The 27,739-nt window shown below is 51.8% G+C and overlaps 1 protein-coding gene across 2 annotated transcripts in view; it reads right to left on the bottom strand.

Annotated features, from left to right (window-relative positions):
• Positions 1-27,739, bottom strand: part of POGLUT2 (protein O-glucosyltransferase 2) — a 637,125-nt gene that overhangs the window by 221,331 nt on the left and 388,055 nt on the right. For both annotated transcript variants that reach the window (XM_069639036.1, XM_069639037.1), the window contains one exon: positions 15,227-15,464. In XM_069639036.1, the coding sequence (XP_069495137.1) occupies positions 15,227-15,464 (238 nt within the window). The remainder of the gene's footprint in view (positions 1-15,226; positions 15,465-27,739) is intronic.

Genomic DNA, 27,739 nt, shown 5'->3' on the forward strand with positions numbered 1-27,739 from the left:
CGGTTCAGCAGGGCTCCACCGGGTGGTGTCGTCGAAGCAGGTCGGCTCAGCTCTTCCCTCGTCGGATTCTTGGTCCTGTGGCGACTTCTGAAGTCCCAGTCCCCAAAGCCCTGCTTTTATGCAGCAAACCCCCATTCACCCAGCCTAGCTGTCACTCAACCATGCTAAGTGGTGAGCCGGGCGGCTCACCACTTGGGCCAATCAGGACGGAGTGCGACTTGAGTTACCAAGGTAACTCAGTCCAGGGTGCCTAAATCCCCCTCCACCCCTCCTAAGTACCCCAGACAGAGTGGCACCACTTTGGAGGGCTTCTGTGGAGAAGCCCGCCAAAAGTGGAACAAAGGGCTCCACTTTGGGTCAGAGTTACAGAGGCGAACACCAACGCCATTTTAGAATCAAGTTTTGGCAAAAAGTCCCAACCGGAGTTATAAAAATAAATATATAAACCGGCGGTATGTTTAAGGCTACCGTAAATAAATAATTAAATGTGTTAGCCTAAAACAATGGGAAATCCCATAGGGAAATATTCGCGGTCGAATATAAAAAGTAGTTTCCACTGCCACCAGCCAAAACTCGATCAGGGGGGACGGAGACGTGCCCCCTCGACTAACAGACCCTGGGGCAATCGAATTGCCCCAGCCAGTACGTCCACAATATGATGGTTTGTACTGGTTCTGTTCAGGATTCAAGACTAGCAAAGTCTTTGGTGACTTTACATGCCCTGGGAGACGGTAGTCAGTCCCAGGGTATGGAGTCTATGTTGGGGAGTCCCTAGGACACCCCTGGGTCACGGCACAGAGGGTGCTGTGTGACCCACATCACAAAAATACATGAGGCCCTATGGAGTAAAAGACCCCATAGCCCATTCAACACAAGGTTTAACCAAGAAAACACACTTCAACATGTCCAAGAGTGAGGGTAAAAGAGTCTCACTCTTGGCAGGAGAAAAAAATTAAACCCCAGAAATCCAGCAAAGCTGCTGGGGGACTCACTAGGTAGGGAAATTCAGCCTAAACAGAGAATTCTCCCTAACACCCTATCCCACACTCTTTCTGTAATTAGCTGTAAGGAAGTGGCAATCTTTGATTTTTTTTTATTTTTAGTATAGGCCTTTTTATTTGACACAATGCCCCAAGGACTGCCTTATTTTTCATTTGCTGGTCGGCGCTTGCTCCCATCTTAGATTCAGGTGTAGGTTAGGCGTCTTTCCACCCCACATTTACAGTTTAATAAACCCTTAACTGTGACAACTTGTGTCTGTCTTTACTGTTGCCACCATAAGTTCCTTACAAGTGATATCAAGTGTCTTAATCCACCAACCATGATGACCGCATCCATGTATTCCTGGTGTTGGAATGCTGCAATAGGTTCCATGGCTAATGTATATAGCAAGGGCGAAAGCGGGCAACCCCGACGGGTACCCCAGCATATATTCCAAACCTCAGATACCTGGCGGCCAGATTTCACTCTGGCTATCAGTGACTTGTACAGTAAAACTACCTACCGAATGAAACGTTCACCAAGCCCGATACTTCGCAGCGAGGCGATCAACCACTCCCAGCATAGAGAGTCAAAAGCCTTCATGGCGTCAAGGGACGCCACCACGCAGTGCTCTTCTCTGGGGTTAGTTTGATCGGTGATATACTGGAGTCTACAGAGGTTTACGGCGGTGCTGCGGCCTGGCACAAAACCTGTTGGTCTATGTGTATCAAGGAAGTGATAACTCTACGAAGGCGTGTTGCCAGCACTGTTTCAAGTATTTTAATGTCATAATTCAACATGGCAAGGTGGTGGCAAGGCTCACAGCTATCCGTAGGCTTCCCAGATTTGGGGATGGGTACAACCAAGGTCTCCATCATACTAGCCAGCAGTATGCCTCTGTCATAGGCCTCCTGAAAGACCTTCAGGAGCACTGGGGCTAAGGTAGGACATAAGCTTTATAGAACTCAGAGGGGAGTCCATCGTTGCCCGGCTTCTTACAGGTAGAGAGGGATGCAATTGCTTCACACATTTCCTCTACAGAGATGGGTTGGTTTAGGAAGGATCGTTGGTCAGGTGCAAGCCTCGGAAATTGAGCAGTGAAAGAACCTCTGCTATGTCTTCTTGAGGGACCAAGTTATCATGGCTATATAGTTGTGTATAATACGCAGTGAAAATATCATTGATCACAAGCTTAGATCTACATGGAGCCCCACACTCGTCAAGGAGTAGGTCTAGGTTGTTCACGTTTACCAAGCCAAGCCAATAGCCTCCCAGGCATATCCCCGTCTGCGTGGGCCCGGGACGTTCGTGTAGCATAGTCTATTTTGGACAGTCTGCCCCATGCCTCTTGCCACTGGGAACAAACCTTAACCAGTTCTCCTAAGTTGCACAGCAGTTTGGGGGTTGGGATTCCAGTACTCTAATCTCATTCTCGATCTCCAATTCCTCCCGCAGCATTCGGCAGATTCCCCCGCTTTTGCTATGACCTCCCCCAGGTTATCACTTTCATAGCTTCCCAGATATTGCCCCAACTATCCACACTCCCCTCATTGAGGTCTAAAAAGTTAGTTATAGATTCAGATAGTGTTTTCCTGAAAACCTCGTTGGTCAACGCGCCTGTAGGCATGCGCCATGTCGGTATGGGAGGTCTGGGGCCTATACAGTTCCACTCAACCATCAAGGGGGAATGGTCCGATATAGTGCAGCTCATATATTCCGCTCTGCAAAATTCAATCAACTGCCCCACCCCAGTGAAGAAGTAGTCAATCCTAGTGTGACCCTCTCATCTGGGCGCAATAAGGTTACAAAGTGTGTGAACATGAGACGGGATGGTGTGGTTTGGAAAGTATGAATTAATGATAGAAGTGTCTGTGGTTTATGTAACCTTGTACAATTAGGTACCTCCCATCCCAGTCGCTCTCCACTTCAAGTAGTTGGAAGGGTAGCAACCTGTTAATCCAAGTCAGCACTCCTCTAGAAAACTTGAGTATGTGTCACCATAGCCCGTACCGCACCGCAATTCAAGAGCACTTCTTGTTCTTCCGCTAGTTGGTGGGTCTCTTATAGTAAAGCTATGGATATTTTCTTGCCCTGCAAGAAGGATTTCAACCGATTTCTACGAAGGTAGGAATTTACCCACGCACATTCCAAGACAGTATATTCTAATGGCAGCCATGGTACCATTCTGCGCTGTGGGATCTCAGTGGGGCTCGCAGGGTTGGGCTATAGCGTGAAGCAAGTCTCCCGTTTAAACCCAACCCTGTTGAAAAAACATACTAATGTGCCGGCACATGGCACGTTTAGCATCTTTACTGCCACTGCTAGACAGAAGCCCCCATGCCCCCTTGTTAATCCAGATATCCTCCCTAGTGAGCCATGATGAATGGCATAAACAAGAACAAACCCGATAACAAAACCGTAAACCATTGCCCATCAAAACCATATTGTTCATGCATCCGCCAAGGCTTGGGGTTGCCATTGTGTACCAGGTAGCTTGACCAGCAACAGGCCAGTAACCAACTGAGAGCGGGTGGATAAGACCAACAGTGGGCAACAGGGTTTCACTCCCACTGAACAAAGAAGACATACGTAGCAGTTTCAAGTCTTCAATTTGGTAGCATTAATCAAGGGAAACCAAAGAGAATACCAGAAGTCAAGGTGGAGCCAATGCAGAGAAGGAACAAGTTACTTACCTGTAACTGTTGTTCTCCAGCATGGGTCTGGCATGGATTCACATGCTCATGAATATTCCCCGTCGTCAGGCTGGGAATCCTCGGTAAAGAAAAAACCAGTATCAGTTTCGTTTCTGATCTGTCTTTCGTAGTAGTAACCAATCACTGGTCTCTGCGTCATACTGACCACAGCCAATGACTGCCCTCTACCTAAGCCCCGCCTCTGGCAGCCATCTTCAGATTTGGAAGCACGTGAAGTGGCAGTATGACCAAGTGAAGAGCCGCAGAGGGGTAGGCGGGAGGGTTTGCATGTGAATCCATGCCAGACCCATGCTGGAGAACAACAGTTACAGGTAAGTAACTTGTTCCTTCTCCAGCATGGGGTCTGGCATGGATTCACATGCTCATGAATAAAGAATACATAGCAGTACACACATGCACAACCACGGGAGGTGGCAAGGCTCAACATTAAGCATTACATCAAACTCAACATTAAGCATCTTACCTCCTCACCAGGCTCACCTCAGGCGAACAGGTTGCGCAGCACTGCTTGGCCGACCCTGGACTCCTCCCTGGAATCCCGATCGACGCAGTAGAATTTCGTGAAGGTGTGCGTCGACCTCCACGTAGCAGCCCTACATATGTCCAGCAGGGGCACACCAGAAAGGAACGCCGTGGTAGCTGCAATCGCTCTGGTGGAATGGGCTCTCGGACGGCCAGGCAGCGGTCGGTTTGCCAACCGATGACAGCACATGATACAGCCGGAGAGCCATCGGGAAATGGAAGCCTTCGAGAGAGCCTTCCCCTGATTGACAGGTCCAAAGTTCACAAAGAGTTGTGACGTCTTCCGAAAACACTTCGTGCGGTCCACGTAGAACTTCAGCGCTCTAGCCACATCCAGCGAGTGCAAAGTCCTCTCAGCCGGCGACGAAGGCGACGGGAAGAACACAGGCAACACCAAGGGTTCGTTGAGATGGAAGTCCGACGGTACCTTGGGCATGAAGGAGGGGTGCGTCCCGAGCACTACCCTTGTGTCGTGAAAAGTCAAGTACGGGGCCTTGCAGGAAAGGGCCTGGATCTCTCCCACCCGTCGTGCGGAGGTGATGGCCACAAGAAACGCTGTTTTCCACGACAGAAACTTCAACGGGACCGAGTGCAGAGGCTCGAACGGAGGTCCCATGAGCTTGGTCAGCACCACGTTGAGCTCCCACGCCGGGGCCGGAGCCTCCACCGGCGGGAACGATCTGAACAGTCCCTTCATGAACTCTTTCACCAGACGATGAGACCACAAGGACGTCCGCCCCGTGGTTCTGGTGTATCGGGAGATCGCAGCAAGATGAATCTTGATGGACGCGTGTGCCAGACCAGCTTTGGCCAGCGTCAGCAGGTACGGCAGTACCTGAGGAGCCGTAATCCGTAGAGGGTTAATCTTCTGTGCGTGGCACCAGACAGAGAACCTCTTCCATTTGTGTCCGTAGCATTTAAGAGTCGAGGACGCCCTGGCCTTTGCAAGAACCTCTCTGCAGTCGGCCGGTATGTCGTATCCTCCAAACTCTAGCGCTGCAGGATCCAGGCCTGCAAGTTCAGCGATTTCGGGTCGTGGTGGAGGATGGCGCCTCCTTCCCTGGAGAGTAGATCCGCGTCCACCGGCAGCTTGATTGGCGGGGACGCTGACAAGTCCAGAAGGTCCGGGAACCATATCTGCCTCGGCCACGCAGGTGCGACAAGGATCATCCTGCACCGTGACCTCTTCAGCTGGTTGACGAGCCGGATTAGCAGTGGCAAAGGAGGGAACGCGTAGAGGAACAGGCCCTCCCAGGGGAACGAGAAAGCATCGCCCATGCTCCTCACCTGGGGAAACCTGCTGGCGAACCTCCGGCACTTGGAGTTCGTCCCCGTCGCGAACAGGTCGATCTGGGGTGTGCCCCACCGTCGGAAGAGGCGATCCACTAGATCCTGCCGCAGTTCCCACTCGTGGCACGAGCGCAGCTCCCTGCTGAGTGAGTCGGCGATGGTGTTTTTTATCCCTGCCAGATGAAACGGCACCAGAAACATCCTTTGGGCGACGGCCCAATGCCACAGGTCCTGCGCCTCCTTCGACAGTGCTGGGGACCTGGTTCCGCCCTGTTTCCTGATGTAAAACATGGTGGTGGTGTTGTCGGTGAAGATCCTCACCACCTTGCCCTTGAGGGACGGAAGGAAGGACCTGAGGGCCCAGACCACTGCACGGAGCTCCAGGACGTTGATATGGAGGGACTTCTCCGTCGGGAGCCAAAGGCCTCTCGCGTGCAGATTTTCGGTGTGCGCTCCCCACCATTCCAGGGAGGCATCCGTGGTCACTGTCTCCTGGTGGTCTGGGGTCTGGAAGTCCATGCCCGCCGTCAGATGCGCGCGGGTGCCCCACCACCGGACCGCTCGGCGGAAACTCTCGTCGAGTGTGATCCTCTCCTCGAAGCCGCCCGTCGTTTGGATCCAGCACGCGTCCAGGAACTCCTGCAACGGGCGCATCCGGAGCCTGCACATGGGAACGAGGTAGATGCAAGAAGACATCATTCCGAGGAGGGACTTGATGGACCTCACCTTGGCCGCGTCGGAAACCAACATCCGCTGTACCTTGCCCAGGATGGACCTGGTCCTTTCCTCCGACGGGGAGGCCAGAAGGGACACTGTGTCGAGCTTCGCTCCCAGAAACAGTGCGTTTTGCGCGGGTACCAGGTGGGACTTGGCGTAGTTCACGGGGAATCCCAGGTCCGTGAGAAGTTGGACGGTCCTTGCCGTGTGCTCCACGGCGAGCTCCCTCGTCTTGGCTCGGATGAGCCAGTCGTCCAGGTAGGGGTAGACGTGGATCCCCTCGCGGCGCAGCTGCACCGCCACTGGTGCAAGGCACTTGGTGAATACCCTGGGTGCCGACCGTAGTCCGAAGGGGAGGGCTTTGAACTGGTAGTGACGCCATTGGACCACAAACCTGAGGAATTTTCGGTGCCCCTTTAGGATGGGAATATGGAAGTAGGCATCCTCCAAATCCAACGACGCAGGAAGTCTCCTTCCTCCAGCTGACCCAGGACGTGCTGGAGGGTGACCATCCGGAACTTCTGCGCCTTGATGAACTTGTTCAGACGTCGCAGGTCTAGGATGGGGCGCCATCCTCCCGTCTTCTTCTTCACGAGGAAGTATCTCGAGTAAACTCCGGAGCCCCGAAGCCTCTTTGGGACGAGTTCGATGGCGCCCTTCCTGAGCATCGCCCTTACCTCCCGGAGAAGCTGAGGGACGTGAAGCTCTTTCCTGGCCACGGGGGGGGACGCGCGGGCACCTTCTTTGAAACTCGAGCGCGTGGCCCCGGGCTAAGGCGTCCAGCACCCAACGGTCGGTGGAGATGGACTCCCACACGCTGACGAAGCTCGCCAGCCGGCCTCCCACCGGGGTGCTTCGGTGGGGGCCCGACCCCACGGCCGGTTCAATCCTGTTTCGACGAGGCTTTGCCGCCTTGACCTCCTTGGCGACGACAACGGGGTCCGCCAGACTTGCCTCGTCCTCAGTAGGCCTCCTGAGACGACGAGCGGGCCGCTTGACGGTAGGTGGAGAAACCGCCGCCGGAACCTTTGGAGGCGGCGCCCTTACCTCCGCTGCTCCGAAAGGGCGTCCGTCGTTGCTGCAGAACCTCCAGGGCCCGGGCCGTCTCAGTGTCCGCTTTAATGGCCTGAAGGGAATCGTCCACTGTTTTCCCAAACAGGTTGTTCCCATCGAACGGCATGTCCAGGACTCTGGTCTGTACGTCTTGACGGAAGTCCGTAGCCTTCAGCCATCCACGCCGCCTAAGGCACACGCCGTTGCCCAACTGGCGAAACCTAGTGTCGGCGATGTCCGTCGCAATAGTGATGGCGTGGTCCGACGCCACCTCACCTTCCTGTAGGATCTCCAGGGCATCTGCCCTCTTGTCGTCCGGTAGGAAGTCCAGCAGGGGAGCCAGTTTGTACCATAGCTCCCTGTGGTAGCGGGCGACGATAGCCAAGGCGTTGGCCGCTTTAATCGTCGTCGCTGCAGACGAGATGACCCTGCGTCCCATAGCGTCCAATTTCTTTCCCTCGCCGTCCGGTGGGGAAGTCGATGTGGAGGCCGCACCCCCCCCGCTTTCTTCCTGGCCGCCGCGGAGACGACGGAGTCCGGGGTAGGCTGCGCCCGGAGGCACAGAGGGGCCGCGTCCGGGACCCGGTACTTCTTCTCGTACCGGTCTCTTCTAGCTGGCGTCGTGGAAGGGTTCTTGAGGAGGGCGAGGCCCTCATCCCAAATGTCGTCCAGTAGAGGCACCGCGAGGACCGTCTTCCTCTTGGCCTCGCGCCGTTGATAAAGGAATCCTTCCTTTTTCTTCTCCTCAGGGCAGAGTTGGAAAAGCTTGGATGCCCTGGCGATCATGGAGTGGAACGATCCAATCTCGTCGGGCGGAGAAGCCCTGGTGGGAGGTGACGACGGTAGATCCTCGTCGTATACCTCGTCGTCTGTACCCGTCGCTGCCGTGTCAGTCCCCGTATCATCCCCTCGGGTGGACGGGGAGGAGGGCTGGACGGGGCGCGACGGCTGAAAAGGAGGTGGAGGGTGAATCCTTTTCTTGGGCGGGGGAACACCAGAAGGTCCCGGTTCAGGATCCCCCGACGGGAGAGGTTCCTCCGTCGGCAACGGCAGTCTCGTCCTCATCTCTGAGCATAAGGACTGTATAGCCAACAAAATGGCCGCCGAGTTGTCTTGCGGCGCTGGCAGAGGGGAATCCGACGGGCGATCAGGGGCCCCGTCGGCACCCTCGACGATGTCGTCGTCACATGCGTCGGGATCCATCCCGACGGGCCGGTCTTCTTCCACGCCAGAGCCGTGGCTTAAGACCTCAATCAGCTCCTCCTCCGAGGTTGAAGCCGAATCTACGACGACACCCTGCCCCCCCCTTTTTCTTCCCCGCCGGGGATTTCACGGGGGTCCTATCGATGGGCACAAAAGAGGACTCCCTCCGAGGTGGCAGGGAGACTCTGAGCCCCGAGGTTGCCACCACTGGTGTAGCCTCCACAGGCTGAGCCAGGGCCGCCGCGACAGTTTCGATAGAGGGCTTGGCCGGATGGATTAAGGCCTTCACCACCTTAGGTGCGCTCACCGCCTTATCCTTGAGGGGGGGGACACTGCCTCGCTCCCCCTCCGATGGGGCCTTCGAGCTCGACCGGGGCCTCTCCAGGAGCTTCGCCGGGTGCTCGCCCTTCCTCTTACCCGACCCAGAGCGTTGGCTCGTGGCTGAAGGTGCCGGGGAGGGTGCGCCCTGCCTGGCGCCCGTAGAGCCCGACCGTTCGGCGCTCCCGGTGCCAGCGGACTCGCGGTGCTTGGCCTTGTGTTGGACCCCTGTCGCCGGGGCGTCCTCAAAGGTCTTAGAAGACCGCTCGGATTTCTTCCTCTTCTTCTCGCCTGACGGGCTCTTCCCTTCCAGCCAGTTGGCGAGACGTTGATGGCGGTCCTTCATGGTCCGCTCCGACATATTGCCGCAAAACGCACAGTCCTTCTCCACGTGCGCCTTGTCCTCATGTAAGCAGTAGAGACAAAGGGAGTGTTCATCCTCCTTAAAGACGTTCTGCAGCTGGCATCCAGGGCAGACCCTGAACAGCTTTCCAGGCGTCGAGCTTCCCTTCTCCTGGGCCATGTCCGGGCCTGAGAAACTTCTGGAGTCCTCCAAAAGCGTAGCTCGACGAAATCTTCACCCTTGAGGGGCGCAGACGAATCTGACACGGGTCCCCGTTGATCGGATGGAGAGTCGGTGGAGCTTGAGGCTCTTTTGACCGAAAAAAACGAAGTTTTTGAGAAAAAACGTGAAAAAATAGCACTAACGCTCGAGAGCAAAAGCACGAGGATCCCAACACATGAAAGTGCGGTAAAAATCTGAAGATGGCTGCCAGAGGCGGGGCTTAGGTAGAGGGCAGTCATTGGCTGTGGTCAGTATGACGCAGAGACCAGTGATTGGTTACTACTACGAAAGACAGATCAGAAACGAAACTGATACTGGTTTTTTCTTTACCGAGGATTCCCAGCCTGAGGACGGGGAATATTCATGAGCATGTGAATCCATGCCAGACCCCATGCTGGAGAATTGTGAACAAGGTGGAGCCAATGCAGAGGATTGTGAACAAAGGTGTGGGCTTAGTGACGGCTAAGCGCTCAAACAGATTAACCCACATCAATAAGGAGTGGTCCGTGTTTTAAGAATAGTAGTAATGGAGGGGGATTATTCCGCACATTCAGTTGGTCGGGTAGCAGAGCCACCTTTACTGGACAAGTTGTGCTCCATCCACATGGTCGCAGCGCCAGGACTGTCAAAGTACGATTTGCCTTTGTAAAGGATATTCAGCCTCGAAGGATATAGGAGCATATATTTAAGCCCTAATATCCTAAGCCTCGCCCTTATGGGCAACAAACGAGTTTCGAGCCCTCTGAACTGCAGGAGTGTAGTCTGGATAATTGGCAATTCTAGAATGTCACGTGGAATCTCACCCCCCTCCCTGGAGTAACGTAAAACTACCTCCCTGTCACGATAGTTAAGGATCTTGACGATCAAAGGCCTAGGGTGGGATCCTTGGGGTGTTTTTTTCAGGAATGACCGGTGGGCCCTCTAGACAGCAAATCCTTGCGACATTTTGCCAGGGCCAATCTCCTGTAGCAGCACATTTTCAATGTAAGAGGTTGGGCCTGGCACCCCAGTACCCTCCGGCAGGCCCAGCATGCGTATATTGCTCCTGCGTGATCTGCCCTCGGCATCCTCTGCACGCGTCTCCGGAGAGGCATTCCTCCTTTCCAGTTCTTTGACTCTCACCTGTAGGTCTTTAATTGAGACCACAGTGTTATTCAGTAGTGATTACGCTGATGTTAGCCTTTCAGCCAGCTGTCTGACATCTTGCTGGAGCAATTGCACATCCACCTTGATCGTATCTTTTCTGGTCTCCAGGGAGGTTCACACGGAAGCAATTGCGGCTAGGACTAGGTTGTCTTGTTGGTCGTGAGTAGGACCCTGCAGTGCTGGTTGGTCGGCGCTCGACAATTGGGAAGCACTAGAGGTCTTAAAAGCATAATGGTGGGCTTCCCCTTATTTTTCATAGGCGACATGGTAGGAGGTTCGCTGCAGGCACAGCTAGATGTATGTGCTATTGCACCACTCGGTGTGTAGCCGGAGGAGGGAGGTGGTAGGTAGGGCAAGGCTTAATGGGCCCCTTTACGCAAGCTTTGGTGATAAAACCCTTGCCGTAAAGGGGGCCCATCCAAGGCAGGCGAACGGGCACAACAGGTAAACCAGAGTCCTTATATTGCGGCAAGGACAGATATGCACACTGTAGATACAGCGAGTGGATTACTTTTGTCAATGTCCCCAGAATTAAAAGGCTTAAAAAGGGGCCAGCAGACCCTGCCTAGGGGCGGACTGTGCTGATCCGGGAGGTGGAGTACGCCAGGATCGCCAGATCGTATCCTCCAAGTGCTCGAATGCATGCAAACAGGGGCATGGGCCAGGGGGACTGAAGTGAGCAAGGGCCCCAGCAGTCGTACCTGGAATGTCAGTGAAGGGCGGTGGGTCCTGGAATGTGCACCTGGTCGGTAAGGCTGCAGGATGTAGAGCGGCTGCCGCATCTACATGCGCAGTTGTCCTTAAGGGTTGACAAGCGATATGTTGCACCATCAAATATTGAGTTCAAGGCACAGGGCAGCACCCAGAGCAGGAAACGCCCCAAAGAATGCTGCAGGTGGCAGAATCCGCCCCGTGCCGTGGTTTCATATCAGTTTAACTGGAGGCAGAGAGCGCGTCCCAGCACACACTCCCCACAGCGCAAATGGGTCTCCTCCAGGATCCTCCAAATTGGCCTCCGCTGCGACAGAAGCGCGAGTGTTGTATGTGCAGCCGGCGGGCCCTCAGTGAAGGTCCGGCCATCTACAGGCGATGCAGCCCGGCCGTGATCTGAAGCTGCTTTGTTAGCCACACAGCTTTGTGAGCCACACAGCTTCGTGACAGCCGCCATCTTTGAGCACAGGGGGCTCCGATTTTTTACTTAATTCTGTTTGCTGGTTCCGATATGCGTCGGGAAAGACTGGCAGGTTAGGTGCTGGTTTCTCCCACGCAGGGGTACGTTTTCGTGTGGGTCTGAGCCCTTTAAAAAAGACACTACAAGATCAAGCAGGATCTCAGTGGGAGCTTCACAAAGTCACATCCTCACTACATGGGCTCAAGCCACGCCCCCCACACCTGAAACCTGTTAAGCAAGCTGGAAGTCATAAAAAGTCCCCAGGCAGAGAGGAGTAGTAGAAGGAGCGGGAACGAGGATTGGAAGGCGGCTGGAGTAGCAGTAGTAGAGAAGAAGCACAAGGCTGGCACATCACGGGAAAGTGGCACGATAGAAGGGATACCCAAGTGTGGGTAGAGCAGATTTCACCTGCAAGCTCAGAGAGTCCTTTTCTGTCAAACTCCCAATTGCAGAGGCTGCGCAGCAGAGGACACACAGAAGACTGAGTTTTCCCCACGTGAGCCGCGTTGCAGTGATTGCAGAGCCGTGTAAGTGCTGCAGGAGACCAAGGCAAGAAGCAGAACGCGAGCCGAGGGTCTCAAGAGAAAGAGAAACTCCCAAAGCCAGTCGGCGTACTGAAGACACCCGTTCTGGAGAAGGGTGTGGGTCCCCAGCAGGCCAGAAGTAGCAGAATAAGTTGAGAAAGTCGGGGAAGCAGTGCGACCCAGAGGACCAGTGACACTGAAGCCGGTCAGTGTAGCATGGCATTCAGGTACACTGCGCAAGTTTACCGGTAACTAATCAGCTCCTAATTGACTTGCGTTAGAAGTGAATGTGGGAAAAACTTGTTTGTTGTATTGAAAGTCTACCCATCAATAAAGTTGCAGCACTCGCGTATAGCATTGAAGAGTCTTGTTCCTGTGAGAAGCAAAACATTTTAAACCCATTGTTGATGTATCTCTAAGTTAATAGAACGCATCCCAAACCTTACCGTATATAGACCGGTCGATAAATGAGTTACAAGTAGCAGAGTGAGAACTATAACAAAGGGAAAAATGCATGTGCCTAGCCTGAACTTCATTATTTGCCATTTTATGGGAAAGCAAGATTTTGTGCCAAATTTAAACCTTGAAAACTGCCTGAAATATAGGTTGCGTGTGCCTCAATATGTTTTCACTGTGAAGTCTGAACTATGTATTGTATCCAGAGTTGACATTTAAACTAATGTACGGATTAAAGAGGCAGAAGCTTTAATAAGAACAAGCATTACCTCAAGCCAGTAGGCCTCCCCTTTTCGGAGTGAAGCCTGTTTTGCCAAGCATTACAGAACCAGCCAACTGTGTTATAAGGTTGCAAGCAGTTAAGTGGCATAAGAAGCAAGTACGCCATTATTAACTAAAACTAAGAAAGTGGCACAGAAGCTTTTTGGTAACCATTTGGGCGGATATGATATGGCATTTATAACGTGCCGATACTCAAGTGTTTCGAGGCGTGACGAGGCAAGGGAGGGGGGGAAACAGAGGGAAGACCGACAACGATCCTACTAGGCCAGGTGTCATTCAGATCGCGCAAGTGCATGGGAGAGGGGAAAGGGAAAAGTGGGTGGAGGAAAGGAAATGGGAAAGTGCAGTACAGGGATAGTAGAATAAATAAAACGGCCAGAAGGTGGCAAGTGCAAGGTAAGAGCAACATAAGTGCTGGTGGGGGGGTGTGCCTGGGTCCGAGAACAGAACGGGTGGCCAGGAAACCAGTGCAGATTCAGCAGGGGAGAGGGGGGAGAGAATGCAGAAGCAAAGAGGAAGGTTTTGAGGTGCTTCTGGAACCAGAGATGGTCCTCCTCAAGTTTCAGGGAGGCAGGAAGGCTGTTCCAGAGGGAGGCCCCTGCCGAAGAGAGAGATCTACCACCGTTGCTTGGAGAAGCGACTGACCCTGAGGGAGTTGGAGGCGGATGAGCGAAGAGCTCGAGAAGGAAGATATTTGGGAAGAGAGTTGAAGGTAATGCGGATGCAGGCCCCAGTAGGCCTTGTGGACAATGCAGAGGGTTTTGAACTTAATCCTCGCAGCCACTAGGAGCCAGTGCAGAGATTTCAGTCCTGGAGGGATACGATCCCTGGGCTTGAGGCCAAGGACAAATCTCGCAGCCCTGTTCTGGATAAGTTGCAGAGGGCGGAGAGTAGAGGCAGGCAGATTTAGATAGAGGCTGTTACAATAGTCCAACTTCGAGAGAACCAGGGCCAGCTAAGAGAACCAGGATACCTGGTGGAGCTGGGGAAAGGGAAACAAAATAAATGCTTGTGAAATATACCCTAACTAGGAAACAACCTGTGGTGCAAGAGACTGCTGAAGCTAAAAGTGAAAGAGTCCTGTGAGCACAAGCAGGTTGTTCCTGTGGTAGTGATACAGGCTAAAGAGGCAAAGAGGCTGCCCCTTTTAAGATTGCTATTAAAAGTAAGAGTGCCTTGCCTACCCGAGGAGGTTGAGTGGTTGGTTAAAATCTACCTAAAAGTCATAAATACTGATGCAATAGTAGTTGCACTTGAACTGTGGTGGTGTATACAAATTATCAGTAGATTTTACATCGAAGTGGTATTGCGCTATGAAACCAATGCGGCTGATCTCATAGTACCAACAATAAGTGTGGTGGTGGGAAGCAGTAGACATCCTGACAAATATGCCAACTGTAAATCTGTACCAGAAGAGGTTGTTGAGAAGTATTTATTATGGACATTTGACGAATATCACATTTTCTTTGAACTGTGACAATTTACCTAGGAGGTAGAGACCAGTGACCATCCTAGCCAGGATTACAATTGGTGCCTTTCTTCTTCCTGCAAGTTGCAAGGGGATCTTTTCATACAAGGATAAAGAGTGGCTACCAGTGGATTTTTGTTCAGTGAACTTTGTTTTGACTTTGAACTTTCAAGAACTGGCTTGAAACCTCTTTTCTTTTGTTGAACATTTGGAAGGGACTTTGAAACCTGGGGAAGGGAGTTTACCCAGGACAAAAGAAGGCCATAAAGATCTTGTGTTTATATTGTTAGTTATATTGTGTTGCTATATATTTTTTCTTTATGTATTGGTTGTTGCGTGAGGGATAGTTTACCCATGTTAGAGAATATTCCCTTTATATTAAGTAGGGAATTCCTATGTGGAGTAGGGCAAGCAAGTTATTTCATTATATTTTCTTTAATAAAATTGCCTATTTTGAGAAATCTACAAGCAGTTGTCCACCTCACATTACTGACCCCTCGCACCTTGCACTAGAAGTTGGATGCTTGCTCCAGGGCCATCTTTTTAAGTATTCCAAATGGGACTTCACCATGGTGCAGTCAGCCAAAACAAACATGATTGCAGGGAATTCAAATGAAACCTAATAATTTGTTCCTACTATTTCATCACTGCCACGAACATCGGGAGTTGTTCAGAAACCAAGTGCCATATTTTTGATTACATGACATCAAGTATTCATCAAGAAAAAAAAGTCAGAAGACAAAATACATGAATGAGGGCCTTATAGTGAAGCACTGAACTGGAAACAGAAGAGACCACAATTAAGTATTACCATACCTTGAAAAAGTCATAAAATGAAATGTGCTTCACAATTGGACCATATGTGTCTTCGTCATGTTGGAAGAAGAAAAAGTTTGTGAATGCTGCATCAATGACATCTGGATGTTTTCTGCTCAGCTTTACAAGTTCAAGCCGTTCTTTGCAGCTGTCACGTCCTCTCCAAAACGCGGTTATGTTCTTGTCTTGCCAGGCAGGGCCTGTGTTGGCCTGGACAGACATCATATCCAGACTGACTCTAAAAGGACAAGATATGCGTCAAGACCATTTCCCAATGAAGATGTTGCAAATAATATGGGCCATAACACTTCTATTTATGGAGGCCACGTTCACCCAATTGGGGCATTTTAGCACTGACAAGAGATGTTTATTGTTACCTAAATCAACAGGACTCCTTTTCTGAACCTAGGAAGGATGAAGGGATGAGTGGACCTGCCGGAATTCGAACCTGTGACCAGAAGGTCTAAAACAGAACCCAGTAGTGGATGCCTTAGCCCAATGAGCTACAGAAGCGGCTAAGATTGTGCTACAACTTCATTGTTTGGTTCAGATTTACAATCATGTGAGGCATCTTAGAGATTAGTAAAAGTTTAGGTAAGCAGCGGGAAGTCATGGAAGCAGTGATGGCAGTAAGCATCCTCTGCTTCCACCTTATTTTTCAACTTTAAATCTAAATGCCAGTCAAATAAAGTACAGCAGAATGATCATTATGCAACATATCTTTGGAGAAGGTACTTATGACAGTATCTAATGTGTCAGGAAGGTGTAGGGGAGTAAAATAGACTCCCGGGACCAGGCAAAACTGCCCACTCTGCGATGCAGAAGCTGGTTCTCCAGAGACTCTTTCTCTTCCCCATGCTGCTACCCCAGTTTATTCCAATGAACCCTGGACTCCTAGAAGAATGAAACCCTAACAGAACCACAACCCAGGAATGTGGACTAGGAGAGGGACTTGATGTAAAACAAACATCAAACAAGGCATCCCACAAGTTACAACGCCTGGGCTCTCATACACTCGCCAAACACCGGCAGCCAGCAGGAAAACTCTGTAAAGATCATTTCCAGACTGCAAACTGCAGAAAGCAAGCGAGACTCCCACAAGAGGGGCTGTGTGGGAGACATGGAGGAATCGGACGGCCGCCAACTTTGGTGTGCCCGACTTCAAGAGGGCTGTGGCCTGGTTGCAGGGCCAAAGCAAATTATACAAAAACGGATGTGTAAAGAAGGGGGGAGGGTCTACCGCACCAGAGAGAAAGGATCAGACAAATAGAAACACATGAGGAGGTGGTGGGTGAAATTGGCTCCAGCGATTCCCAATGGCCCATGCTAATTGTCAAACAGGCACACCAATCCGAACACACGCGAGAGCATGTGGCACCCGTATCGCACTATAAAAAACCCAGAACCTTCCTCAAGTTGAGGGAGTATGGACAGTTTCCTGGGAGAGGGAAGCAGAATCTACTGAGAAATAGATACATCAGATTTCCTAAAGCAGTACACTGGGACACTTATAAAACCCCTTTGACTCAGTTACCTTTTGAACAAACCCATGGTTATACAGCCCTAAATGGATATGCTGAGAATGGAGGACTCAGATTGGGGAGGTCCTGTCTGATAATAGCCTGCGAGTGCGCACTGCTGGGGAAAGACCGCGTCCATGTAGCAGTGTGGGCTTTCCCTGCAGGGGTAACGAGAAACCTGAGTGTGGTACAGAGTCAGCAGCTGTAAGCCAACCGCCTCCTCCCGTCACCCGCCGGTAATTCAGTGTTCTCGGCGACTACTGCAGCTGCTCCACTTCTGCAGAGACCACATAGCAGGTGGCAGCGGGCCTACCAGGAAGTGAGGATACCTCCCCTGCTGTGGCTTTCAGGCCGCAATCGCAGCAGAACAGTGAGTCGCAGGGAAGTCCTCGCCAACGTGCATTTGCTTTCCCCCATGCTGGGAGACACATGTTCTGCGTGACTTTGGTCCAGAGGGAGGCGTGGCAGGCTCCCACAGCACACTGGTGATTACGTGCGCTGATTGAACTCCTCACATCTGCCAGCCAGGCTCATAGGATGCCTAAAGTGAAGGAACAGTCTGCATCTGGAATAGCTTGCTTTTTGGAATCCATCTACTGGTCTGACACTTTTGTTGAGGCACTTCCCGTTACCTCTGCTGACACTGGGGTGGTCCCTATTGGGAACACCTTTGCATTCGCTGTGGCCACAGTTACTGCCTGCTGAACACTGAGCAACAACTCTTCCTATGTAGTGCATAGTAACATCATCTGGAGGAGCAACTCCAGTCATAGCACCTCCAGGCAACCTAATTCCATCAGCCTGGTGGTGATAAAAGGGTCTTGGAAGCTGAGCAACGGGTCTCTGAGGTGAAGGATACGCTCTGCGTGCAGTCTTATGAAGTGAGTGCTCTAACAGATTAGAAGCCCTGGAAGCACGCTGTGATGTCTTGGAATATAAGCAGGAGGATGGGGAGAATCGCTGCTGTAGGAATTGCATCCAGATCCGGGGCATCTCTCTGGTAGTACGTGACAATTTACCAGACTTTGTGATGGACCTCTTCCGATCCATCTTAGAGCTACCTGACAATTTGACGATTGAACTGGACAGGACCCATTGCGTCGGGACCTGAATTACCTCAACCCAGGACAGACTTCCAGATGTATTATTCTGTGTGCACTTCCTTTAACTGAAGGAACATATAATGGCCCCTGCCAACCATTTAGTTTCGTAATATGTCACTTTCCCTGTACCAGGGTCTGGACTCCATGACCCTGACTAAGAGGAGAGCACCAGGGAGGAGATTTACAGATGTGGTTTTCCTACGGTGCTCCACTTCTCTTATCAAGGAATGCGCTGGGTGGTTTGGATGCTCAAAGAGGCTTAGTGCCTGCTACATGCTGGAGAGGGGCTTGGGGGAGGGTCAGGGGTGGAGTGTGAACTGAGTCTGAGGCCGAGACTTGAAGCCTTGCAAAAATGGATGAAGGTGGGTAGGCGGAGGAAAGTGAAGGGTCCGGCCAAGAAGACGAACAGCTTGCCAATCACGGTGGTTGCCTTAGGGGTTGCAGTGACTTTCCTTTTAGGTGTTAGGTTTGCCTGGCCAGGATTGAGGGAAGCAAGGTTTGGGCTAGGGGCTCATTTATTAAGGGAGTGGTGGGAGTATGGTTTGACCATGACTAAGTTGCCTTCCAAGTCGCATTCCCCACTGGGGTTCTAAAGATGTCTGATGTTTGCTCTTGTTTAAGCCCTAATTGCAGTTGGGTTGGGGGGGCCGGGGTTAGTTTATAAAATGTTGCTGTGGGATTGGTGTTGCAGCTGTAATACTCGGGGGAACACACTTCGAGATGTGGTGAACGTTGGGGAGGGTTAGAGGGGGTGGAGACTCAGAACCAGGGGGTGTTCTGGCTAATGTAGCAATTGATTGGAGGGGAAAACGTGGTAGTGTTGGGCACATGGAAGGGAGTAGTTTCTTACCTGTAACTCCATTTCTTCAGCGTTGGAATCTTTTATGGATTCACATGCTGTGAATATTTCCCTGTCGTCAGGCTGGGACACCTCGGTAACTTAGCGTTTTCATATGGAAAATTTCAACACTTTAGCATCCTATCGATGTTCTTTTTGGGTGCTTTAGGCTACACCAATAGGACGTCCGATATAAATAGCTCCACCCCGCGGCTTTCCTTCAGATTTTAATCTCCAAAGTAGAGGAAATCCGAACCAAGGTTTGCCTGCAGGGGTGGCCGGCGGGTGCATGTGAATCCATGAAAGATACCAACGCTGGACAAATGGAGTTACAGGTAAGAAACTACCCCCTTCTCCAGCATTGGATCTTTCATGGATTCTCATGCTGTGAATAGATTACATAGCAGTATAACAAATGTGTGGCGGTGTATCACAGGCAAACCATATAATAACATCCATTAACATGCATGAGAACAAAACCCCAGCAAGTTACAGAGCAAAATAGAAAACCCCCGAAGCTGCGTGGCCTACCTTACTGAAACAGGCGTTGGAGGACTGCCCGTCCACTTGCACATCTTCCACATGTTGCTGCCCCAGACAGTAGTGCATGGTGAAGGTATGCGGCGCCGCCCAGGAAGCCGCCTGGCAAATGTCCACTAGCGGTATACTAGACCATAGCTCTGCCGAAGGCGCCGTGGACCGTGTAGAATGGGCTTTAGGAGTGCCCCTCAAAGGCCTGCCAGCCTTTGCATGACAAAATGAAATTGTAGACAACACCCAATGGGAAAGTTCTTGCTTGGAAAGAGACTGCCCCTTGTTGGAGGGACCAAAAGCCACAAACAGATGCTTCGACCTCCGAAGTCTTGCGTACGATTCAGATAAAATTTCAGCAACCTCTTAACATCCAGAGAATGCAGGGCTTTTTCAGCTGGCGTGGACGCATTAGCAAAGAATGTGGGTAAAGCAAAAGAAGCAAGTTTGTGAAATGCTGACAGTACTTTCGGGATAAAGTGCGGATTAGTAGCCAGGAGAAACTTGTCCCTCAAATCTCAGATACGGCGGATCAATGACCAGAGCCTGCAGTTCAGACACCCGTCTGGTCGAGGTAATCGCCACCAGAAATGCCACTTTCCACAAAAGGAACTTCAAGGAAACCGTAGCCATGGCTTCAAACAGAGACTTCATAAGAGCAGTGAGGACCAGATTGAGGCTACACACCAATGCAAACTCAGAAAATGTTTAACCAATGGATCACTAAACAGCAAAGCAGCATGGCGCCGTCTTGTGAACATAGAAATTACTGCCAAATGCACATTGATGGATGATAACGCCAGGAACCCTTGCGCCAGATGCAACAAGTACGGGTGAACCTGGGCCAGAGAGACGTCCAATGGCTGTATCTCAGGGTGACCCTCACACCAGGCACAGAATCTCACCCATTTAAGACCGTACGGCACATTGGTAGAAGGGGCTCTCACTGCCTCCAAGAGCCGGCGACACTCCTGGGAGATACCTAGATGACCGAACTCGGAGTGGTCAGGAGCCACACCGCCAGGCAAGGAGATGCTGGATCGTGATGCCACAATATGCTGTCGTCCTGAGACAGGAGATCTTGGTCCGCTTCTAGACGAAACGGCTCCTCCACCGCCAGGTGAAAGAGATCTGAAAACTATGTCTGCCTGGGCCAGAACAGGGCTGCCAAAATCACTCTGCACCAGTACTTCCGCACCCACTGAATCGTTCTCTGCATCAGTGGAAACGGGGGCAACGCATATGCGAAGAGGCCCGTCCATGGGAACGAGAGATGTCCCCCATTGGCTCCGGATGAGCCCTTCTGCTGGCAAACTGAGGACACTGTTTGTTGTTCATCGGGGTGAACAAGTCTATCGGGGGAGACCCCCATTTCCGGAAGATTCTTGCCACCTGCTGCATCTTCAGTCGCCACTCGTGGAGCTGACCGGCGTCTCTGCTGAGCGTGCCCGCTTGAACATTCAGAACCACCGGCAGATGGAAAGCTACAATATGGAGTCCTTGAGCCAGAGACCAATGCCAGACCTCCTGAGCCTCCTTTAAAAGGACCCGGGAATGCGTGCCGCCCTGCTTCCTCAAATAGAAGATTGTGGTGGCATTGTCCGCCAGCACCCTCACCACTGCTCCTCGAATGTGAGGGAGAAACGACTTCAGAGCCCAGTGCACTGCTCTCAACTCAAGCACATTGATATGCAACAATGCCTCCTTCAGAGACCATAGGCACCGTACCTTTGACTTGTCGAGGTGCGCCCCCCACCCCATCTGAGAAGCGTCTGCAACGATCGTGAACTGAAACTGTGGTTCCAGCAAGGGCATGCCCCATACAAGATTGGCTGTGCAAGTCCACCATCAAAGGGATTCCACCAACTCTTCGTCGACGACCATTTTGTCCTACCACAACCCCTGACTCTACAACCATCTGTCTGCAAGGAATTCCTGCACTGGTCTCATGAACAGGTGGCAATTTGGAAAGAGCGGAATACATGACACCATGGCTCCCATAAACGATATGTACTTTCAGACCGAGACCCTCGTCCCATGGCCCCACTCTCCCGCTTTGGACCACAACTTCACCACTCTTTCACTGGGAGGTTTCACCAAATTGTCCTGGGTAAGAAACTGTGCCCGAGAAACACCAATTCCCTGGACGGCGTCAAATAGGATTTTTCTAAGTTGACCGAGAATCCTAGTCGTTGCAACATGCCCATGGTCACCATTAGAGACTCTCTTGTCCGTTCCGGCGACAGACCCCTTACCAACCAATCGTCTAGGTAGGGCTACACCTGATGGCCTTCCCTGCGGAGGAAGGCAGCCACTAGAGCGAGACACTCTGTAAACATCCTGCGAGATGACTTCAGGCTAAACAGGAGGACACAGAACTGGTAATGATCCTCCCCAACCACAAAACGCAGGAACTTCCAGTGATTTTTCCTCATCAGGATGTGAAAGCAGGCATCTTGCAGATATGACGCCAGGAACTCGCCCGGTTGCACAGAGCGGATAACATCCAGAAGTGTGAGCATCTTGAACTTCAGGCATTGCAGATTCTTGTTTAGTGACTGAAGATCTAGAATCGGCCTCCACTTGCCATTGGGCTTTTTTATGACAAAATCCCAGGAGTACACCCCCCGGCCCTGCTCCGAGACCGGAACTGGTTCTATCGCCCCTTTCACTAGCATGAGTACCACCTCCTGCCGCAAGACTGGAAGATGCGGCTTCGTCACATACAAGGGTGGAAAAGGGACCGGAGGATGCCGAAACTCTGAGTGGCAGAGAAATACTGTATCCAGCACCCAGTGGTCTGATGTTATAAGTTGCCACTCGTCGACATAGTTCGCCATCCTGCCCCTCATTTGACAGTCATTGTTGAGACTTCGACTGCCTCCATTTAGCAGCCGAGGGTTGTGAACCTTTCTTACGCTGAGCCTGAAAGTCTCTGTTTTTCAGAGCCAACTGGAACGAGCGTCTGTAGCCTTGAGACAAGTAGGAGGATCACCGGTAACTTTGATCTCGGAAGGAGGCAAACCAGGCATTACCAGAGGCTCCACGAAAAGCCCAAAAGGAGCAAAAAGACTGGCCACTCTGTAGGGAACCTAAAGACTTTGCCGTCTCAGTATCCTCTTTCATACCCTTCAGGGCCTGGTCAAGCTTCTACCCAAACAAGTGTTCAGCCTCACAGGGCATATCGACGACCTTATACTGGACTTCTGGGTGAAAATATGTACACTTTGGCCAAGCCTGCCGTTGGAGGACCACACCATTGTTGATTTGCTTAAACCCTGACTCCCCAAGGTCCACTGCAATGTTTATGATGTGGTTAGAGGCCTCCTGGCCCTCTCGAACCAACAGCATAGCCTCCTTGCGGTCTTGCTCCGGGAGATAATCAAGAATCGGGGCGAGCCTGTGCCACATTTCCCTATCATACTGGCCATAATAGCCAAGGAATTTGCAGCCTTAACCGAGGTAAGCCCCCACCGTCAGGACCTTCTTCCCAAATGCGTCCTGTTTCCTGGCCTCACTGTCCGGGGCCGTAAACGCATTTGTGTGGACTTCGGGCCTTACCGCTAGCTGCCACCGAAACCACTGACTCGGGCACGGGCTGCAACACAAGACATCTGGGGGTGGACTCAGGAGCCCTGAATTTCTTTTCTAGACGTCTGTAACGCTCACCTGATTCCCGTAGAGGCGCCGGTCTTGACTGGGCGTATACCGTATCTTCAAAGGTGATGTGTAACACACGGCTGGCTCTTTGGGCTGGACCTCTGTGCACTGTATGTCTGACTCGAAGGGTAAGATGTCTGCAGATAGAAAATATGGGATTAAGGAACTGGGTTATTGAATGTCTCTCTCTTCTTCCCTTTCTCTTCTCCTGTAGAACCCCAAAGGTTAACGCTCTCACCTTAGGTAAGTGAACGCCGTGCTCTCCATCTGCCTGGGGGCAGGGTGCTGTAACCAGTTTCTTCACTGGATAAGGGGAGCAGGCCTCTTGACTTCAGAGGACTGCTGTCCGTCGTTTACTGCACGAACGGTAAGTTTCGAGTAATTCTAATGTCTTTAAAGTCTTTAGTAATGATGTTTCTTGTTTTGCAGGGTTCCGGCGATGGCGGATGACGGGCTGAAGTGAGTTGAAGATGGAGCCCGTGTGATGAATAGAAGCGCCTGGAAGCACGTAAGTAAGCGCTTGTTGCCTGCTTCACGATGCGCTCTAACTGTCTTTTTATTTTGCAGGTACAAGTTCGGAGCGGCTGCAGGGTGCCGGAATACCCACTGGGTTAGATGTGGAAAGGAGTAATGGCACGTGAGTATTAAAGTTCCCCAATGTCTTTAAACGCACCTTGTTTTGTCTTTCAGATGCGGAATGCAGCGCCGAAGGCCTTCGGAGCGTGCGAATAGTTGGTAAGCTTTTGTCTTTCAGATGCCGGAATGCAGTGTGAAGACCTCCGGAGCGCACGAAGAGTAGGTAAGCCTTTGTCGTTCAGATGCCGGAATGCAGCGCGAGGCGTTGGTGACAGCCGATGGACCAGGTAAGTGAAGAGCTGTCACTGAAGACCGTAATGCTAACCTGTTCTTTCTTATCTTTATAGGTGTTGCTGAAGACTGGATTCAGGATGGTAAGCCTTTTTCCTTAGGCCCAGGATCAGATGCAGAAGACACGATGAGCGTTCTGCTGCAGAGGATGCAGAATAACGCAAAGCAAGATTCATCCATCGGGTGTGGTTTAAATAGCCTCCTGTAGTGCTTAGGTGTCTCCTTCCACAGCCACGCCTAGGTAAGAAAAGAGTTCCTGCTTTCCAGAAGAGTTCCAGTGTTCTGAATCTAGGGAGTGGCTCCTGCCCCACCCAACAGGAAAAGTAGTTCCAAACAGAAGAGGATCAGAGGCTCAACTGGCAGGCAAGTAAGCAGCATGGTCTGCTGCAGGTAAGTCCACCCAAGCATTATGAGCCCGGCGCTTCCAGCGCTGGGACTGGGCATATTTATGAGCCTGGTGCCACTGGCGCCAGGACTGGGTCCAAAAGGTCCCAATTGGGACTGGTTGGCACTCGGAACCTGGGTTATGGATCTGCTTCCAAGGGAGTTGGGAAAACCCTGACCTTTTGGAAGCAGAGAACATGACAACGTCCCTTCACCGCAGGTTCAGAAAACGGGTGGCGCGTAGGTCCTCCTGCCACACGTGGTTGAGAATCGGAACCGAGAAGACCACCTTGTGTCGCTTTTCCATATGGTCAAAGAGAAAGTAGTCCTTACGTTCTTCCTCAGGCGCCAGACCAAACTCCTTACATGCCTTTGCCATCATGGAGTGGAATTCCCCAACATCATGCGGCAGAGATGGTTGCGCCAGGCTACTGTTCCACCTCAGGATCCGGATCCCAGGCATCGTCCCTCATTGGCGACGAAAGCACCATCGACAGGGTATCCCGTGGAGCTTTCTCCAGATCCGAATATGGCAATTTCCCCTCTTCAGGATGACTCCGGGGACAGTTCAACGCCACCAGTAACGGAAATGGCAACCGTACCGGAGGCGACTCCGATGGGCCTCACCAGGCACACTTTCAACCACCGGAACCGCCGTGCTCGGAGGCTGTGGAAGCATTGCATCCAGTTGCCCCAACAAAGACTGAAGCGTATTCAACACTTGCAAGGATAGCAGGGACTGAGGGTTCACCAACGGGTAAAGGGGCGCCCCAGCCCCCACCCCACTCGACGTTGACGGGCGTGCACCTTGCAGACCCAGAGCCGACGGATCAAAAAGAGGCTCTTGTTCCTCCTCCATACCCGAGGAAACAGAAAACGCAGCCGGTTCTGGTTGCAGAATGTCCCCAGGAAGCATGGGTCCAAAGGCGGTAGACTGCCACGGACCACCCATCAGCAACAAGCCTTCCGAATCCATCTGCGTTGATGACAACAGCGGACCACTGTCAGTCACAGTCGTGGACAGAGCCAATGACATCACATTCGATGACGGAAAAGCAGACTGTACCACTACCATCGACGAGGGAACATCGGATGACGACACTCTCGTTGTCAAAACCGCAGTCTCCACAGTCTTAGCTTTCTCCGGTGACACAGACTTTTTGGAAGAAGAACCGGAACAGTGCTTCGAAGAGTCCCGGCTGGACGAGGACTTATGATTATCTTTATGGACGAGGACTTATGATTATCTTTAGATCATGAGTGCTTTGAGGAAGACTCCTTCGGCTTTGCCTGTCCTTTGTCTGACACCTTCTCGGGCCTACCACCAGACCCCTTGGACTTGTCAGGCCGATCCGACTTGCGACAGCGGGGAGCTACTCGCCCCTTTCAAATGAGGCGACCTGGACGTAGATGACTTGCTACCTCTCACCACCTCCGATGTAGGCAACACTGTCGGTTGCTTTTTAGCGGGTGGTTCTGCCGTCGGTGCTCAGAGGCTTTCACTGCCCTCACCGAAGACTGGCTCCCCTGGGCCGAACCCACCTCAGAAACCAGGTAAGTGCCCTCATTCAGCCAACAGATGAGCCAGCGGTTAAAGTCTTCTGCGAAAACCCTTGGCATATCTCGCAGGCATCCGCTGAATGATGGGGGTACAGACAGACAGTCCGAATGGCCATCCCCTTCGAAGACCTTCTTTAGGCCGCAGGTAGCACACGGCCGAAACAGCGATTTTTTCTGGCCCAAAGATGACATACTGGCCGGAATACGAAAAGCATGTGCAAAAACCCAAGAGAAACATGAGGTGATCCCAACAGTTTGTAGACGGTTGAAATATGAAGGGAAGCCGCAGGGGCGGGGCTATTTATATCGGACGTCCTATTGGTGTAGTCTAAAACACCCAAAAAGAACGTCGAAAGGACACTAAAGTGTCCAAGTTTTCCACAGGAAAACGCTAAATTAAAGTTACAGAGGTTTCCCAGCCTGACGACGGGGAAATATTCACAGCATGTAAATCCATGAAACATCCAATGCTGGAGAATGTTCAGGGGCTGAATTCCCCCAATGAAAAGGAAATCTGCACAAGAAACCACAAAGAGGGACATATCCCTTAACTTGCATAGGACAGGAGACACACCTGCTCGAGCATGATGAGAAGGAAATTAAGTTCAGGGTGTACCCGAGACAGTTTTTTGCCTCAAGGGGTGAGAAAAAGGGGGGGTTGGCCACATTAATTGGGGAGCACATCCCAATCACTAGGGTCAGGGTGCTGAGGGATCCCATGGGGGCGATTTGTTTGTGTTAAGGGCCTAATCTGGGACAAGTGGTCACATTGGTCTCTTTGTATGTCCCTACCGTTGGACAGGATGTATTTTTGGAGAACTTTCTCCTGCAGGTACTTCCCATTGCGGAAGGGCAGGTTTTGGTAGGGGACGATTTCAACCTGGTGCCTAACCCTCTGACGGACAAGACTCCACCACCTACGAAGCTAGATTTCATGTATGCCATCACCTTTGGGTTACTTGGGGAATTGGGACTGGTTGACGCCTGGCGGCTTAGCCATGCCGAGGAGAAAGATCTTTCCTTCCACTCGCATGTTCATGGGGGCTTCTCTAGATTGGATCTCATGCTCACCCAGTGCATTGTTCCCATGTGTCCATGGGGTGGTAATAGGCACTCGTACATTGTCTGACCATGCCCCTGTGTCTCTTACCATGTCAATCGTGGGCAGACCCTAAAGACCCTGGAAGCTGTACGACCCCTGCTGAGGGACCCGGTGGCATCACATGAGATTGGGGATGTTATTCCCAACTATTTCCAGCAAAACAACGGTGGCCCACTACTGGGGACTGTTTGGGGTGCCATGAAGGCAGTTGTCCGTGGTGAGTTAATCAGCAAGTCAGCAGTATATACTAGGGAGAGACAGTTAGGCTAAATCTGGAAGAGGAGGTAAGGCCGGAGGCGCAGGTGCACAAGAGGGTGGGGGCGCGTAGCGCTTTACAGGATCTGTGAACAGCCCGTAAAAAACTTGAAGAGCATCTTGCTGATGGGACAGCCCAAACAGGGTGTGGTGCAGAGCGGTGAGGGGGAGATACAGGGGATATTTCAGGCCCATTTTGGAGCAGTGCTCCTGGGAGAACCGGTCCTGGCTGATGTTCAGGCTCAATACTTGAGGGATGCGGACCTGCCCAGCTATCCGTTGAGCAGCGTGAGGCATTAGAGGCCCAGATTGTGCCCAGGGAAGATTCACGGGATTTTAAGTAGTTGAAGAATAAGGCCCCTGGGCCCTCATGGTTTCACAGCCCCCTTTTATAAAAGGTTTTGCTCTAAGCTTGTTCCACCTCTAGTAGATCTCTTTAATTTACTTTTGATCTCTGGTAGGGTCACCCCCTCTACGGGTATCTCTAAGACTGTCTTGATTCTCAAGCCAGGGAAGGATCGAGAGTTTTGCGATTCCTATCGGTCCATCATCATCACCCATATTGACTCGAAGATCTTCTCCAAAATCCTGGCCCGGCGGATGATGGATATCCTCCCCGGCATTATAGATGGTGACAGACTGGCTTTACTGTGGGACACAGTACTCATGATAATTTGAGGCGGGTCCTGGGTC

The sequence above is a fragment of the Ambystoma mexicanum genome, chromosome 7q, assembly GCF_040938575.1.
Source record: "Ambystoma mexicanum isolate Mex_15411 chromosome 7q, UKY_AmexF1_1, whole genome shotgun sequence".
NCBI classification, from domain to species: Eukaryota; Metazoa; Chordata; class Amphibia; order Caudata; family Ambystomatidae; genus Ambystoma; species Ambystoma mexicanum.